Genomic DNA, 18,015 nt, shown 5'->3' with positions numbered 1-18,015 from the left:
GATGTCTGCCTGTCTCACATGTCTGTCTCATATGTCTCGATGTCTGCCTGTCTCACATGTCTGTCTCACATGTCTCTATGTCTGCCTGTCTCACATGTCTGTCTGAGATGTCTGTCTGACATGTCTCTATGTCTGCCTGTCTCACATGTCTCTATGTCTGCCTGTCTCACATGCCTATCTCACATATCTGTCTGACATGTCTCTATGTCTGCCTGTCTCACATGTCTGACATGTCTCAATGTCCGCCTGTCTCACATGTCTGTCTGACATGTCTCTATGTCTGCCTGTCTCACATGTCTGTCTGACATGTCTCTGTCTGCCTGTCTCACATGTCTGTCTGTCTCACATTTCTGTCTGACATGTCTCTCTGTCTGCCTCTCTCACATGTCTGTTTGTCTGACTGTGTAGCATGTTTTCTTGCACATAAAGCATGTATGTGTGTCTGGGAGGTATGTATATGTATGGGCAAATCAGTGTGTGTGTGTGTGTGTGTGTGTGTGGTTAGGTCTGTTTGTTTAAATTGATTGTCCCCAAATTGAGGTTAAACCAGCAAATGTTTAAACCTGTCCTGATTTAACCCAGGGTTAAACCTGTCCCCATTTAACCCAGGTTTAAACCTGTCCCGATTTTGAAAATAATATTTATTTTGGCCAGTGTTGGTTACAATTAGGGTTATATATTAACAGTTAGGTTGGAGATCAGGTTTTGAGGTTGTTGTTAGTTTTAAAGTTAAGTTTAGGTTTTTGGAAGAGAGTACGAATTTTTTATGTCCTGATTTTTATAGCAACATTTTATGTATGTGCGTGTGTGTGTATATATGTGTGTGTGTGTCCGTCCACTGACGTTGTATACATTTGGTTGGGGACAAAAATAATCTGCAAGGAAAATCTGATTTTATGGAGACCTTTAATTTCCAGTTTAAGGATTACGTTTCGGCGAAAGGTTACAATTGTTGGGGGATAGGTCTATGGTTAGTAGTAAGGGTTGAGTTAGGGTTAGGGTTATGTTTAAGTTGTTGGGGTTAATGTTAGTGTGCAATTCTGGGTTAGGTGTTAAAGAACATAGAATTTTCAACAGGAATAACTTACATCTCCACAAAGGTTATGGTTTCCTAAAATGTGTGTGTGTGTGTGTGTGTGTGTGTGTGGACTGTTTGCACAGTGCACTAACCTGACCCATTTTGCCCAGTCAGGATAAACCCGAGTAAACTGTGTTATCAGCTCGCTGTGTGCTTTGGCAGGGCTGAACAACTGAGTTACCTAACCCACTGGAGAAACCAGTTGCATTTCACCACAGTGTAGTGGGGAAAAAAGGAATGGTGTGTGGCAGAAATATAGATGACAGCCAAAACACAAACAACATGCTTCTCAATGACATTGTGTGTACAGGATGGAAACTGGGCTAAATTCGACATTTTAATTGGTATGTATAAATTTACCATGCGTGCATGTGTACGTGTGTTTCTGTGTGGTGAGTTTTTGCTCCAGTCACTGATTGGCATTTACTACTCACAAACGAATGGCATGTGTAGAATCTTGCACAGGCATTCCATGTAACCCACATTTTGACCTCTGTGGCATTTCTGTGTCATATTGGGAAAGAGCTGGCCACAGAGGATTGTGGGATACGGTCATGTTTGTCCTCCATGTTCACACCCGGACCAGCACCACTGCTATGTTCTGCTCCCGAGAAGCACTGGCTGAGCAAATAACTCTCTAACACTTTATTATACTCTATATCTCAGTCTTTATCTTTCTGACACTACCATCCACTACAGGCAGGTATCCTAGCAGTTAGAGCATCTGACCAGTAACTTAAGGTTTCCAAGGTTGAATCCCACAGCCAGCTAGGTGAAAAATCTGTTGTGCTGTCCTTGTGCAAGACTGTTAATGCTGATTGCTCCTATAGGTTGCTCTGGATAATAGCGTCTGTCTGCTAAGAGAATTAAAACTCTGCTATGCCCAAATAATTGTATTTATACATTTTCACAAACTGCAGATTGGTCTTTGAGGTAGAATGGCTAGAATAGACATGACACTGAAAAGTATGTATTTCTAGCAATGAGGCCCTAGTGGGACACGGTTAAGGCCTCTTCTTAGGCACAAAACAATATAGTGTGCCCGGATTAAGCCCTCAGCTGTGGTATATTGGCCATACACCAGTCTCCAAGGTGCCATAATGCTGTTATAAACCAGTTACCAAGCTAATTAGAACAGAAAAAAGTAAATAGATGTTATGTATACTATTTAGTGCAGTGTTTCCCAATCCTGGTCCTGGGGACCCCAGGGGTGCACATTTCTTTTCTTGCCCTAGCACTCACACACCTGAATCAAATTAAATACTTTATTATAGGTTGGTTACATTTGAATACATTTGAATGTGCCACTCTGGGGTCCCCAGGACCAGGATTGAGAAACAATGATTTAGTGCCACGGCTTTCAGCCAATCAGCATTCATGGCTCAAACCAACCAGTTAATAATTAATGTTATACTCAGACACTCGTAAACCTACAAGAGAATGTAAACAATGAGAGTTCCTCTTTTCAGATTCAACATTCAAGATCTCTGCCCCTCTTCTCCTACTCTCTCCATCTGTGTGTGTCTGTCTTCCTGACAGACCTCAAACCGCAAGTACATATACCCCGCCTCGACAAATCTGCGGTGACCTTTTAGATTAACAAAGACCTAGCCCTGTGCTGTGTTTTTACTCTGCTCAGCTATTGTGTGTGTGTTTGTGCGGTGGGGGGGGGGGGGGGGCTGTGCTGTTTGAAGCAGGGGAAGGAAGTCGCAAGACGGTGGGGGTTTCCAAAGTGCAGCTGTTGAGGAAGACTGAGCTGCATCTTTTTTATTTTTTGTTCCCCTACTACCCCCGCTAACCCCCCACCTCGTCCCACCCAGAAAATGTGTTGCTGTTTCTGCTCACTTTGTGCGACAGGACGAAAAGACAACCTGACAGCAAAAATCTCTTTTGACAAAAGCCTTTCTGCTATTTTGTGTCTATGGAGCCATTTGGAACGGTTTGTGTGCGTTGCGTATGTTGGCGGGTAAGACTGGATTTAGGACTTCTCATTGGTTTAGAGCAGGCCAGGGCCTACCAAAGGAAAGTAGCTGAGTGGAGGAGATGAGGGAAGGAGGGAGGAGGAGGACAGGGGGAGTGGCGGGTAGCGGTGGAAATTCAACACCTTTTGACGGGTGCAATTGACACACTCCAGCGTATTTAGGCGTGTCAGAACAACAGAGAAAGAGAGTGAGAGAGAGAGAGAGAGAGAAAGAGAAAAGCAGGAAAAGAAAGAGGGATTAAAGCAGAAAAAGAACAAAAGAGCAAGAGAGACGTAACATTGCGTTGCACAGCTGAGCCGCGCGGTGGTCCAGTCTCTCCACGTTCTACACAGAAGTTAAAGTCCTGAGGCCAAGCAGCAGACTTAACCCCTTAATCTCTGCTCAAAGCCACACACCAACTGGAGCTCAAGGCTGTCTTATACCCAGAGACTACAAGTTAACAAGCTAATAGGATTCTTCTGTCTGAGTCGGCATCTGAACTGCAGCTTGGCAAAAACGGCTTTCTCCGACTGCACTTTCTTCACTGGAAAATAATAGATGTATCAACGTTTTTTACTCAGATAGGCTATTTACATGTTGTAAATATACTTACATTCACTATCATAAATATACATTTAGTTTTCAGTTTCCTGTAGAAACAAGGCAGTGTACATATAGAATACACACTGTGGTAAATAGGAAATGGAAATTAGCTGCAAATGTTAGGAAAAATGACCAAATATAGAAATGCACCAATTCATTCAGAAAAAGTATTTGAGTAGATGTCTATTTTGGTGGCCCTGGGTCTATTTAGGTGAACGTCAGAAGAATGTGGCCCTTCGAGTTTAATCCTGAACCCCACCCCGAAGCTAAACAAGTCAACACAAATAAACTGTCCTCAGACTACTGGTCACCTCATAGAGAAAGAGAGAGACAGACAGAGAGAATGTGCGTGTGGAATGGGGGGGGATTTTCTACCCCCTTGAATCCAGAGTCTCATTTCAAGTAACCTACCATAATTCAGAAAAAAAACTACTGAAACTAGATCCCCAATATTATCTACTCAGCAAGAAGGAGACAAATTGGGGGAGGTTCTCCGCTGCACTGTTGAACCTATCCAGTAAATGAGTAGGAGGAGTTAAGAAGGGGCGTCACATTGTTAATGTCAAAAAGTCAATTAGCGTATGACATGCCACAGGCTCTGTCTTTACATTAACCTTGGACACCGGAACACCATGTCATCTGGGATGTAGTAAAGGGCTCATTTCGAGGGATTGGGGCATTCTCACGCCAATCAGTCCATTCTCTTCCTCGACTGAGCCAAAAGTGGAACTGGACAGAAGCAGTTCACTACAGGAGGAACTGGGTGTCTTTTAGTCCCATAGGTCAGGATGACTGATGTGTCAGGGCAAAGAATCAGAGAGAAGAGGTCAAGGGTTCACCCCACATTGGGGTTCCACATAGATATGACCCTAACCCTGCAGTGTAACCAGAGACCAGGCCCCTGACCCAGTTTGACTGCAGGAAGACATGCAGGTCAAAGGTTGTTTGTGTATTGGCGACAAAGCCAATCAAAGAGGGGCTCTCAATGTAAACAGGAACCTCTCTGTCACAATTTGGACATGTAAGCTAACACACTTACAGTATATTGATGCTACATATTACACACAGATCTTCCCATGAAGCACATAACTCATCCTGGATACTCCACCACCTAACCCCAAACACCCATTCAGCGCGCGCACACACACACACACTCACACACATTAAATGCTTCATTTGATATAATTTTTTTAATGAACTACACATTGGATTCCAACATTGGAAAGAGATAGCTTCTTCTCTTGACCATGAGGCTGCCCATGAACTCTGACACAGATCAGTACCTCGCTACTTGCTTGGCCTTTAACTTAAAGGGATATTGAATTTTTTAGCATGTTAGAACTCATTTTCCACTTTGAGTGTTGAAGCATCATCTATATACAGTGGATATAAAAAGTCTACACACCCCTGTTAAAATTCCAGGTTCATGTGATGTAAAAGAATACGACAAAGATAAAACATGTCAGAAATGTGTCATGTTAATGTGACCTATAACATGAACAATTCAATTGAAAAACAAACTGAATTTATAAAAAGATTAATAAAAAAATCACAATCACCTGGTTGCATAAGTGTGCACACCCTTAAAATAATACTTTGTTGAAGCACCTTTTGATTTGATTACAGCACTCAGTCTTTTTGGGGTAGGAGTCTATTAGCATGGCACATCTTGACATGACAATATTTGCCCACTCTTCTTTGTAATCACCCCACAGATGTTCAATTGGATTCAGGTCTGGGCTCTGGCTGGGCCATTCCAAAACGTTAATCTTCTTCTGGTGAAGTCATGCTTTTTTGGATTTGGATGTGTGCTTTGGGTCGTTGTTGTGCTGAAAGGTGAACGTCCTCTTTATCTTCAACTTTCTAATGGACGCCTGAATGTTTTGTGCCAAAATTGCCTGGTATTTGGAACTGTTCATAATTCCCTCCACCCCGACTAAGGCCCCAATTCCAGCTGAAGAAAAACAGCCCCAAAGCATGATGCTGCCACCACCCTGCTTCATTGTGGGTATGGTGTTCTTTGGGTGATGTGCATTTGTGATTTTGCACCAAACATACCTTTTGGAATTATGGCCAAAAGGTTTAATCTTGGTTTCATCAGACCGTAACACATTTTCCCATGTGCTTTTGTGGGACTTGATGTTTGTATTTGCAAACTTCAGCCGGACTTGGATGCTTTTCTTTGTAAGAAAAAGTTTCCGTCTCTCCACCCTCCCCCATAGCCCATTCATATGAAAAATAAGGGCGATTGTTGTCACATGTAGCACACAGCCAGTACTTGCCAGAAATTCCTGCAATTCCTTTAATGTTGCTGTAGGCCTCTTGTAAGCCTCTCTGACCAGTTTTCTTCTTGTCTGAACACAGCCACATCCCCAGTTATAAGAGGGTGTGCACACTTATTCAACCAGGTTATTGTAAGGTTTTTATTTTTCATTTTCCCCCTTGAAGATTTCAGTTTGTTTTTCAATTGAATTGTTCACATTATAAGTCACATTGTGGAAAAAGGGAATTTATCTTATCTTGATTTTTATTAACATGATTTATCTTTGTCACATTCTTTTACATCACAAAAACCTGGCAGTTTCACAGGTGTGTGTAGACTTTTTACATCATCTGTAGCTGTTTTGTTCAAAGTTGTTAATTTGGCTGTTTAGTTGTGTGGCCATATACTACTATGGCCAGACACCAAAATAAACTATACAGCCATCTCATGTCATCAAGGTCTATAAAGGCGTGTCAATTCAAAAACCTGTCGCTATTTCCACTATTATGATCATAAATGTGTATAACTCAAACTGTGGTCACTTTCTGTTTTCGTTCCTGTTCCCTTGTCTCGAAACTCATTTCTAAATCCACACACTGCTAGTCTTGTACACTTTCAAAATTCCAGGGAGCCTGGTTATCAAGGTTAGTACATGCCAGAGATGACATGCCTACACCATTTGGTCAGTGAGAGGAACAACACTGAAATGTGTCACAGCTGAAGTATAGTCCATTTTTGAAAAGGCCCTTAAAAACATTTGCATCTTTAGAATTGTATGTGGAGATGGTATAGAGGATATTTTTGGGTTTGTCCAACCAATGCAGTACACCGCTTGAGCATGAGATAAATCTAAGAAATTGAACCCGTAATAAAAATTCAGTCAGGATCAGGGTTGGGTAGGTTACTTTTTAAATGTTTTCCGTTACAGTTACCTGTCCACATTTGTAATCAGTAACATAACTTTTAGATTACTCAAAATCAGTAAAGTAATCAGTAAAAAAGTAATTACTTTGAGTACTTTTAGATTACTTTCATAATAAGAGGGATTAGAAAACTAATAGGAATAGCCAATAACCAGCTGAGCACCCTTTGTGGGATCAGTCAGTGTTAGAGTTTACATAGCTGGCCAAAAACGGAATCTGCATTTTAACTTATGGGTTTTGTACAGCGCCTTTGGAAAGGGTTTCTAAAACATTGCTTTCTACTTCAGTATGATTGGGTTACATCTCTAAATTATACATCAGATATTCAGTCGTCCCAATTAATCCAATAACCCTCGATCTTCCAGAATCTGGCTGTTTATCTGAACATAACCCAAAATCAAAGGATGTGTTAACCTTTTCTGTTATTTGTTTTATTCAGGTTTGTAATTGCTTCAAAACTTTGTTGAAAAATAAATGGCAATTTCTTAAAAAGGGTATTGACATTGTTGTATATAAAAATAAAGATATCCGTAGCTTTTCACACGTACATTAATACAATAGTCTGATGTTTTGCTTCACAACCACCAACATTGTCAAAACGTTGCAGAACCCCTTGGCACGCAAACACACATTTGCAAACCCTGAACACCTGCACACAAATAAGTTTTACCTGCGCGAACGTAACATGATTATTAGGGCCAACAGCAATTTATTTTCAAATCGCAAATTATAGAAATAAACTGTGATTAGGGTTAGGCTTAAACTCTTAGTCAATGTCGTCAGCAGCCAATGATAACCATTGGATGCAATATTCTGAGATGCAAAGCAAGCAGAATCACATGGCCTCCTTAAATATTGTGATTAATTCCATATAATGTTTTATCTTGAAGGCAGCCCATGTTCATCAGTCACTAAACTGCTTATGCGCGCCCACGTTTTCGTGCATGATGATCACCCACACAACCGAGGTGCTCAATTGTTATTTTGGTTTTAAAAACATGAAATAAAAAAAAACAAGATTGCAGCCAGTCATAATCATTTCGCGCACCTATTCTTTTTCAGTTGAAGTAATCCAAAAGTAATCTTTTTTTTTTTTTTCACAGTATCTATAATCTGATTACAATATTTCAGTTGGTAATTTAACGGATTACAGTAACGTTACTCCTCAACTCTGGTCAGGATGATGCGTCAACACTAAAAGTACGTGGAAAATGAGGTCTAACATGCAGGTTTGCAATCTGAGGGCCACATACTGCCGACTGTCAACACTGAATAGCAGTGTTGCAACAGGCACTGATAACCAAAGCCATTCAGGTGTAATTTAACACACATCCCTCACCTCCATGGCTGTGGGTGTGTATCCCTGTCTCCCTTCACCCGCTGGGGCTGGTGCTGGGTGCAGGGTGATGATGTCATGGTCCTCAGGGGGCTTCCAGATGTACTGCTCCCCGTTCCCCATGAACACCGCCTCCTGGTGGACACACACAGAATATTTGCTAGAGCTCTGCTCTCAGCCAGGCGGCCACTAACACACTCACTTCTCGAAATGCTAACATAAGATCAGTTTTTCATTTGAGATGGCCAAGTGGTCAAGAGTATTGGGCTAGGAAACAATAGGTCGCCTGTTCTAAACCCTGAGCCAAAAAGATACAAACAAACAAACGTGTTATTGTGGACTTGAACAAGGCACTTAATTGCTCCAGTAAGTCACTGTGGATGAGAGAGTCTGTTAAATGATAAATAATAATAATAAAATAATTATTAATATGATAATATATAGGACAGTGGAGACCATAGATCAGAACAGTTCTGTTTTGACTTTAACTCTCTTTTATATTTGATTATAAAGGCCATGTGATGAATTATATTATGTATAATTCAACTTAACAAGACACGCGTTCTGCATACTAACACACGGATAAACACAACACACAAACACACACACACAGTAGATTATCTCTGGTAGATCACCTTCGCTTTATGGCTGCCTGCATACGAGACCGGCCACCTATGTAAATGAAACACAGCGTGCATGCGTGTTGTCTTGTGTCCTCTCTCCTGAGGCTGTGCAACACAGTCAACACTAAAGAAGTATGTGTATGTATGTGTGTGTGTGTGTGTGTGTGTATGTGTGTGCTTGTGAATTTCAGTCCACAAACAGGTGGATCTCGTGACAGTCTTCCCATCCCTGTTTATGGTCCTGGAGGACAATAGTGACTGACAGTATTTATAGTAAACATGGGCATGGTTGTTGGAAGTTAGGATGGTGCATATGGATGACATCATCATCCAGCGTCAAATCAGCTCTGTTGAAAAAATGTGTAAGCAAACATTTATTGTGAACTTCGCTCCTTTTAACACGTGTAATCTTTAGGCTATCAGACTTTAACGCTTCAATTCAAGTCTCACCTCTTCCATGCTGAAGAGTGTGGTCCTTCGGGATGTTGGTTTTGTTGGTCATAATGAAACTGTCCCGTCAAAGAGTGAGATTGATGTTCTCGAGGAAATTGAGATGGTTAATGAATCATCTGTGTCGTTTTGCATATGGCCCTGAGATCAAAGATATTCTCTACGTGTGTGTGTGTGTGTGTCAGAAGAGCACAGCTGCCCAGAAATCAGACAACAAAGATAACCAGAATCAGATGCTGCCATCAAATTAGATTTTCTTCATCATCTGTGGAGCTTTTTAACTCTTGGTCGATCAGTCAGAGGATTCTCAGTGTTAAGGGATAGAGCAGAGTTACCAACTTCCAGATGTGGTTTACTCTCTATTACAAACAGGGACTCTCCATTTCGAAAACAGTCATATATCCACTAAGTTCACTTACAGAACTGCATCCAAGGAAATGTTCTATGATAATAAAAGAAAGTGTTTATCTTAATTTTGCTGAAAACATTTTATTAAACTATAAATATATCCATTCCCTATGTTGTCGGTGCCAATGTTTTTATGACCCTACATAAGTCAATGTGATTAAATTTAATTTAATGAGTAGTTGGTTCATTGTGTTTGGTTATAAACATCTCATAGCCACAGGTGTAATCTGAATACTAATATCAAACTCCTTAATTCAAAAATTCCAATAGGCTCTCCATGGAGATTGTATCAGTGTATATGGGGCTAATGCTGAATAAATGGCTTCAGTGCGTGTGCTATTTATTCCTTCGGCTGGATGGCTACCTGTTTTTCTGTTTCTTCCTCTGATGCCATTTAACAACGCATTCACACTTGCACACACACAGACATGGCTGGGCAGTCAGCCAGACTCTTACATAATCTGCCCCTCCACTCCGATGGCCACTCAGACAACGTTTGCTCCACAGAGCAGGAGAGGGGCGGGGTTGCACGCACACACACACACGCACGCTACGGAGCACATGCTCATACACACTATACAGTACGCATAAACACCTCCCTGGCTCTGTCCAAAACATACACACTAAATGGACGACAGCATGCATGAACCCGACAGATTAAAAAACAAGCTCTATCACCAGACACACCCTGGAGGGAGATGACATACAGTGAACTGTAAAAGTATTTGGACAACAATGCATTTTTAATGTATTCCAGCACTGGGTATTTTAAATAAAACAATGACCGCGGGGTTGAAGTGAAGACTGTCAGCTTCAATTTTAATTTGAACAATGTTTTTTTGGACTAATATACATATAATATACGTATAACATATGTTCTGGACAGAAAGGCCACTTTTGAAAGAACATGGTCAGGTTTTGAATATGAAGAAAAAACAAGACCAGTGAGCACAGTGAGATAAATAATCAGGAAGTGGAAGCTACATCACACTGCTGAGGAACTGCCAAGAAAAGGCTCAAACAAAGAGACTTGTGGAAGAAGCCAAAGAGAGGCCAAAAAATCACTTTGAAGGAGCTACAGAGTTCAGTGGCTGTGAGTAGAACTGCACTGCACCAGTGGCTTGCCCGAAAACTGTTTTGCCAAAACGCGGTAGCATGGGGATTAAAGGTCAAGTGAGGGAGTGCAAAGTACTGAAAACATCTTGTTTTCAGTACTTTCAGAAATGAAAGTAATTTCAGAAATGTGTAATATTCTCTGATTCACTCGAATCATTAATGAAGAACAATATAGCTCATTACCTTGTTTCTACCCAAATATGAACATACACACACACACACAAACACACACACACACACACAAGCACACTTCAACCATACACATGGTCCTGTAGCAGTACAGTGACATGGACCTCGTCCATAAAATAAAGCATATACAACAATACAGATATGCCTTCACCCCAAGAAAATATCATATAGCTCAATCTACCAAACCTGTGACTGAGCAGATCCCAATCAACGTGGTTGTGTTGCGGAAACATAAAAGGGAGCGTGCACACACATGTACACGCGCATTCACACAAAAACTCTGTAAGAGAAAAAAACATGTGGGACTGGCAAACTCTTCGGAAAGCTGAATCTTTATCCGATCATTGTCCTTCCATTTCCCCCTCACAGGAGCCAAGCAAGGCTGTTCATAGCACCATAACTCCAACAGGCTAATGTGGTTAGAATATGATATCAATCCCAGGAGGCAGGAATAACATCAGCATGATTTCAAACAGTGACACTTCCATATATTTGTGTATAATGGGGGGTGAGCTCAGTGTAGACTTGGTGTGTATTCTGCCTACGTTGTCAACAAGAAGCAGTTCAGTAGCGCAGAGTAAACATCTGAGTTTGTGTAGATGTACTTAACCATGAAAGATTATTCAGATTTAATAATGTGTTTGGGACATGTTCCAGCATGCATAGGGATTATAGCAGAGTTGCAAATAGACCAATTAAATTCATTTTCTCTCCTTCTAGACATAATTGTCAAAGAACAGACTTCCAAGTGATGTGGAAAGATAAGACAAACAGGCATTGCTATTGGTTTCAGTGGCTCCCTACATGCTGCTCCCAGTTCAGCTGAACCTTTTTCCACCTAATGGTTAAGATTGGAATTGAGGTTTAGTGTGCTCTGGTGCCGGACCTGTGGCTAGAGGCAACTTCAACCCGGGAGGTCTACTCTTCCACAGACTTTTGCCAAATGAAAACACTCCTCATGTCCTCGCTTCTCTCTTCTGGTCCTCTCAAAACCACTTGGACAAGGAGGTCCAAGGGGATGTGACCATCTCGCTTTCTCATCCAATGGGGTTTGAGATGGAGACGAGGTCACGAGGAGCTTGAAATCGAGCTTTCTCGTGAGAGCTGAGCGGATGAGACAAATCTGAAGGAAATGCCGTGGCTCCCTCTGGTGTTTAAATTGTGGAACTGTACATCACCTACACCAGCCGATGCCGTGAACGTCGTATGAGAGACACACCTTGGGAAAGACATGCAGGTGGAACGCCTCAGGCTGTTTCCGTGGGAACTCCTGACTGCGGGTCAGTGTCGGGGCGGAGGGTGACCCTCCCACACTCGACTGGACACTCGACTGGTCATCCGAATCGGCGCTCCCGCTCTCCTTCTTCGTTGCTTTGTCCACCTTCATCAATTTGATTGAATGAGAAAACGAGATTTCAAATGAATGTATCGCCATCCCATCACCTGAAAGCATCGCTGAAAACACGCCTTTACCTTCTTGACCTTCTGTATGGAGGCGTACTCAGCCGTTACCGGGTCCTGGGCGGTCACAGTGGCCGGCGCCGAGATGTTAGATCTGCTGACACCGTCGACACAGTTGTGCCCCTTCCCCCCTCCTCTGCCGTTTAAAGCTCCTCTGCCGTTTAGAGCTCCTCTGCCGTTTAGAGCTCCTCTGCCGTTTAGAGCTCCTCTGCCGTTTAGAGCTCCTCTGCCGCTTAAAGCTCCTCTGCCGTTCCCTCTGCCGTTCCCCTGGGATAAACAGACCGGCACACCCACACACAGGGTTAAATAGGACAGCTACACCGATCAGGTGACATTTCTATTAGGCGGCTTTCACACATAAAAACGTACGTTCCCATTCCCGCTGTGAGAGGCCCTCAGCGTCGCCGGGGTGTTGGCCAACGTGGGCGGAGGGGCGGGGGGGACAGCGTCCCCCTCCCGGACCCCTACACTCTCATACAGCCCGTCGTCGTGGCACTGGACCGGTGAGTTCCGGATCCCGACCTCAGTGTACGTGTGGTCTCTGACCCCCTGACCTCCGAGGGTGTCTTCCCCCTTGAGATCGTCCTCCCCCTCAGGGCTGGTGGGGATCTGGGGGAGTTGGCGGACCAGGGGGGGTCGGAGATCAGAGGTGGAGCGACGGCTGTGGAGGAGGAGGAGGTCCATACTGGCCGGACGGTTCTTACCCCCATCTTCAGAGAGGGAGAGAGAGAAAAGGAAGGACAGAGAGAAAAGGAGGGAGAGAAAAGAAACAGTGAGATGGAGACAGAGAGTGAGATAAAAGGAGAGTTCTTTATTATTATTTATTATTATTTTGTCTCAGTTTCGCTGGTTTTCCTGTCTTTTCTTTTCTACTGGTCCGTTGTTAGTTGGTGCTGCTACTCACTGTTGCCATTGCAGGGCAGGCGGTTGATCTCATGCAACCTCGTGTCAGATTTACTCATAGAACTATTTTTAGGCTGACGAAGAGCACCCTGCACAGAGAGAAAAGTAGAGAGAGACAGAAGAAAAAGAGAAGTGGAGAGAAACAAAAAGGGACAGAGACAAAGAAAGAGAGAAAAAGAGAGACAGAGGCAGAAAGAGAAAGAAAGAGAGAGAGAGACAGAGACAGACAGAGAAAATGAAACAGAGAAAGAGAGAGAGAGAAAAAGAGAGGGAGAGATGGAGAAAGGACAAGAGAGAAGAAAAGAGAGACAGAGAAGAAAGCAATTTATTGTGTGGCGCTATGACAAATGACGGTACTGGGGTTGTGGATAAGATGCAATGGGTGGAAGGTCTGAAAACAAAAAATAATAAACGAGGATGTGTCGGGTGAAGTCAGGGGAAACGTGAAGGTGCCAGCTATATAGATTTTTACCATGTCAACCGTGGTGCTCTTCTCCCCACTGACCGGAGGATGCTTGGTCTTGTTTTTCCTGAGGACACACGAAGGAACAGCCATTACCAACCGTCTCATTATTAACCGTGTCTCTTGTGAGTTTCCCTCAGAGAGAAGTAAATACTTTGCCATGGCTGCAGGCGTTTCCACGCGTCACCACGGCCGCCTTGGGAACGCCGCGTCCACCAAGGACTGTTGCGGTGTGTGATGCGTGTAACGCAGGTGTGCTCAAAACAGGAGATGGAGGGAAGGCGTCAGGGTAGGACCATAGCAGCGTTTATTTCAGAAGCTTGGTCATAGTCCTTTTCTCTCAGCCTAGTAAAACGCTGGATAATCAGGCCTGATGTAGCTGAACAAGCTGGAAGTAAGGGCTGGTCAAAACATAATCACTACATAATCACACACGCACTACATTGTGACTGATATTGATATTGGTCTATCATATAAAATGTTAGCTAGGCAACCTTGAACGTCCGTCATGTGCACATTCAGATCTGTCCAGCTACGGTAGGCCTGTTATCCCGGGTTTTAGTAGAGGGAGAACAACAAAAAACATGGCTGCCATGAACACTGGACTGTGAGTGAAAAGAGGGTTCCCTGTCGTTATCCGACATTTCAACCAAGATGCATGAATTGAGGAGCAATCTGAAGGAGATGAAATATGCTTAGAAGCAGAGGTGCAAAAAGTACAAAGTAAAAGTACTTGGCTGTGTTCACCAGTTTTGGGAAGTTCCTAAGGAAAAGCTAAATTACCAGGTAAACAGAGTTCATAATCAGTTACCCTAATTGATCATTTACAGTCTTCCTTTTTATTTTATTGATCGCTGGTAAGTTATGAACTGCCTTTACCTTAATTAGATACTTCCCTAAAGTGGTGAACATAGCCAAGTACTTTTGAGTACTTTTGAGTACTTCTACTTTTATAGTTTTTACACCTCTGCTTTGAAGCTTAAAGAAATACAAGAACATGGCTATTTATAGCAGAATTTCAAACCAACAGGTTGGTTTTAATTGTTTTTAAAAACAAAGGCCAAAACCTGAAAAAAGTTGTTCTACTTTTTGTAATACGTTTTTTTGTTTCTAAATTCCATTGTCTTTCTAAATGTCCCTGAATCTTCCCCACTCTTTGACAATAGGCAGACACTAGCACACCTAGTTTAAAAATTCTGACTCGGCTCACTCTCCTACTGCTCCCTCACCTGCACTGAACTGATTAAAAGAGTTAAAAGTTGAAAGTAGATTCCTGGAAGCTATCCATCCATGCTGCCTTCGCTGGGCCTGTTGTCTTTTTGTGAAGATGCAGGAGAGGAGATTTGCACACGTGTAGCTATGTACTCAAAGAGGCCTCCTCAGAAGAGGCTAGATATCCCAGGGACTCTCTTGTTCAGCCTGTGACAGATCACCAGTCACTAAGCATCCCTCAGTCCAGGGAACAGTGAGATGGCGTCTAAGAATCCATGTTCCATATGACTGATACCCTGCTAACAAGCCAGGGATTAAGCATAATTAAGCACAGAACTAAAAATGACACAATTGCCAACTATTTAGTGGCAACAACTGTACATTTTTTATTAATGAGGCAGGAAGATAAAGATACTGAATTTACACAAGGGAGCTTGAGATTAAGGACAAAGGGGCACAGTGTGTGATTAGACAAAAACTACTTTCTAGGAAATGAGTCATAGGAAGAGGGAGAAGGAGAGAGAAGGAAGTGAAGAAAGGAAGATTTGAAGACAAATGTTTTCCAATAAAGCCTTGAAATTGAATTGAAAGAACAAATGAGACAGAGAGAGAGAGAGACAGAAAGGGAGAAAGAAAGAGACAGACATAAAGAACCAAAAATAGACAGAAAAGGACAGACAGAAGTAAAAAGGATGGATTTGTAAACAAATGTTCCCTGTGCCAATAAAGTCTTTAATTGAAACCGGTTGATATAGAAAAGGAGACTCAGAGACAGACGAGGAGAGGAGCCAAATGTCTGAAAAGTAAAATGTGTCTTTTACCTCTGACAGCCGACACAGACCGTCACGATGATGATTGTGACCACAAAGGCAGACGCCGCGGCGATGGCCCCTAGCAACAGCACCTTTCGGTAGGAGTCGTCCATCAGAGACACCATAACACTCAGACACTCAGACAAGCACGCGGACGGATGTCGCTCAGAAAAACCTGCAGAGGGAAGGGTCGGAAAAAGCATGAAAATGTGATTGGATCAAACGTTGACAGGGTCACTGCTGATTAAACAGAGGATGTGTTTTAGACATTTATGGAGGGGATTTTTTTTATGCATGATGAGATTATTGAGTGTATAACAGGAAAACTACGGGAGAGATTTATTAACATTGGATCTACATGGTGGAATGAAAACTAAGAGAGGAAGGTGTTTGTAGAGGGGTGTTGCAACGAGACCGGTGAGCGGATGGGTATGTGTGCCGCTTCTGATTGAGCATCTGTCTGTGATTCCGGTTTCTATTTTGCACATAGCACTGAGACAGAAGTAGTGAAACACGCTGAGTTGCAAGGTGTAGCTAGAATGCTTAAAATAAATGAGGTTGTTGGAAAGCAGTTTTGTTGTTGTTGGTCTTTCCATCTCCCCTAAACTCCTTCGCCTCATGCCCCACGGTACGACATCATCCATAGTGCGACATCATCCATGGTTCAACATCCATCCATTCACCAACTGACGTATCTGGGAAGGATTCCATCCATGTTGTGGAATGTTTTTTTTTTCTTATTTCTTTCTCACTTTAATTCCCTTTTTCGCTCATGTAAGTTTAATATGCAAAATGAATCCCCAAAAGAGTATCACTGTCCAGACTCAAAATAAATCTTTCTGGCCTCATTTCATTTCCTGGCAGAATATGTTGGTTTTCACTTAGCGACAGGACTGGTCTACATCCTGATGATTCCAGAATTTATCCAGATGCGTATTTTTTTTTATGAGACACGCTCATGCACACGTTACATGCAATAAACAAACACATGTACAAACACACCCACACATGTCCTCTGTAAACTGTTAAGCTTTATTTGTGGTGAAAATTCCAGCCTTCATTTGAACTGTAATCCTGACACACCTTGGTCAGGGAGGGAGCTGCAACTGTTGTATCCCATTGTCCCCCACTCTGTTAAAGTGCAAAGCTGTCCAATCCGCTGGCCTGTAACACGTCGATCATTTACACTGTTTTCAGCACACGCACGCACGCAAACACACTAGCTCACACGAGCACACAGACCCATTGAGAAAATGGATGTCCGAAACGGCTGGATTAGCAGGAGAGCTGGAACAACGGGCACACGAACGACAAAAGAACAGCCAGCTAAAGGAGGTCAGAGGGAGAGAGAATCAGAGAACTAAAAATGAAGAGAAATTCCGGTACACACCAATGGATCTGTGTGGTTTTCTGTTTCTCAGAGATAAAACTGCAGCTCTTTCCTCCTCCTTTCCTCATCCTTCACACTTGCTTCACCCCTCCTTACCCCCTCCCTCCCTCCCCACATGACCCTGCAGAGATGGGAGGCGATGCACAGCAAATGAATTAGCACATAGAAAAGCCCCTTTGACAGTCCCCTATGGAACACAGACAGACTGATAGACAGGAGAACAGACAGACAGACAAATAGGCCGATAGGCAGACAGACAAGCAGACTGATAGGCCGACAGGCAGACCCCATGCTGTAGAAGCTGCTGACAACAGCTATGAACAGAGATAAAGGGAGAGAGATAAAGAAAGAGAGAGATAAATAGAGGGAGATAAAGAGGGAGGGATGGGAGACGTGGAAATAGAGAGAAATGGAACTGCAGTGGAGGGAAGCTAATGAGTTAGAGAAGGAGACAGAAAGAGGGCGAGGGAGGGAGACGCGGGCAAAGAGGAGAGAGAGCAGAGAATGTGATGAAAGGAGACGACACTGGGAGTGAGATTACACCACGACAGCAAGGGGAAAATGTGTCAAAAACTAGAGGCAGGAATGAAGAGACAGACAGAAATAGAGGAAACAGAGAGATACAGAATCAGAGAGTGAGGGAAAGAGACATAGCGGAGGGCGAGAAAGATGACGAGAAAAACAAGAGATGCCGTGAGAGAGGAAAAGATGAAGGAAACAAGAGGAAGAGAAAAACAGGGAGGAAGAGAGAGGAAGATAGAAACAAGGAGATGAGGGGGTGGAGGTCACTGGCAGACTGCTTTCCCCAGTCGTTCAGTTCCTTG

The 18,015-nt window shown here is 42.9% G+C and overlaps 1 protein-coding gene across 3 annotated transcripts in view; it reads right to left on the bottom strand.

The window, feature by feature from the left end:
* LOC105013946 overlaps positions 1-18,015 on the bottom strand; it is a 51,996-nt gene that overhangs the window by 4,088 nt on the left and 29,893 nt on the right. Inside the window, exons 1-8 of one of the 3 annotated variants that reach the window (XM_020052025.3) lie at positions 15,811-15,861; positions 13,932-14,034; positions 13,787-13,844; positions 13,316-13,403; positions 12,781-13,121; positions 12,424-12,678; positions 12,170-12,331; positions 8,168-8,299 (exon numbers count right to left, since the gene is read on the bottom strand). In XM_020052025.3, the coding sequence (XP_019907584.2) occupies positions 8,168-8,299; positions 12,170-12,331; positions 12,424-12,678; positions 12,781-13,121; positions 13,316-13,403; positions 13,787-13,844; positions 13,932-13,939 (1,044 nt within the window). In that variant the 5' untranslated portion in view covers positions 13,940-14,034; positions 15,811-15,861. Of the gene's footprint in view, positions 1-8,167; positions 8,300-12,169; positions 12,332-12,423; positions 12,679-12,780; positions 13,122-13,315; positions 13,404-13,786; positions 13,845-13,931; positions 14,179-15,810; positions 15,977-18,015 lie in introns of those variants that run through there. The other 2 variants (XM_010875841.4, XM_010875838.4) reach the window with 2 other exon arrangements.

The sequence above is a fragment of the Esox lucius genome, chromosome 12, assembly GCF_011004845.1.
Source record: "Esox lucius isolate fEsoLuc1 chromosome 12, fEsoLuc1.pri, whole genome shotgun sequence".
In the NCBI taxonomy this organism is placed as follows: Eukaryota; Metazoa; Chordata; class Actinopteri; order Esociformes; family Esocidae; genus Esox; species Esox lucius.
Note: the sequence above shows the minus strand (reverse complement) of the source record. Positions and strands in the feature narration are given on the sequence as shown.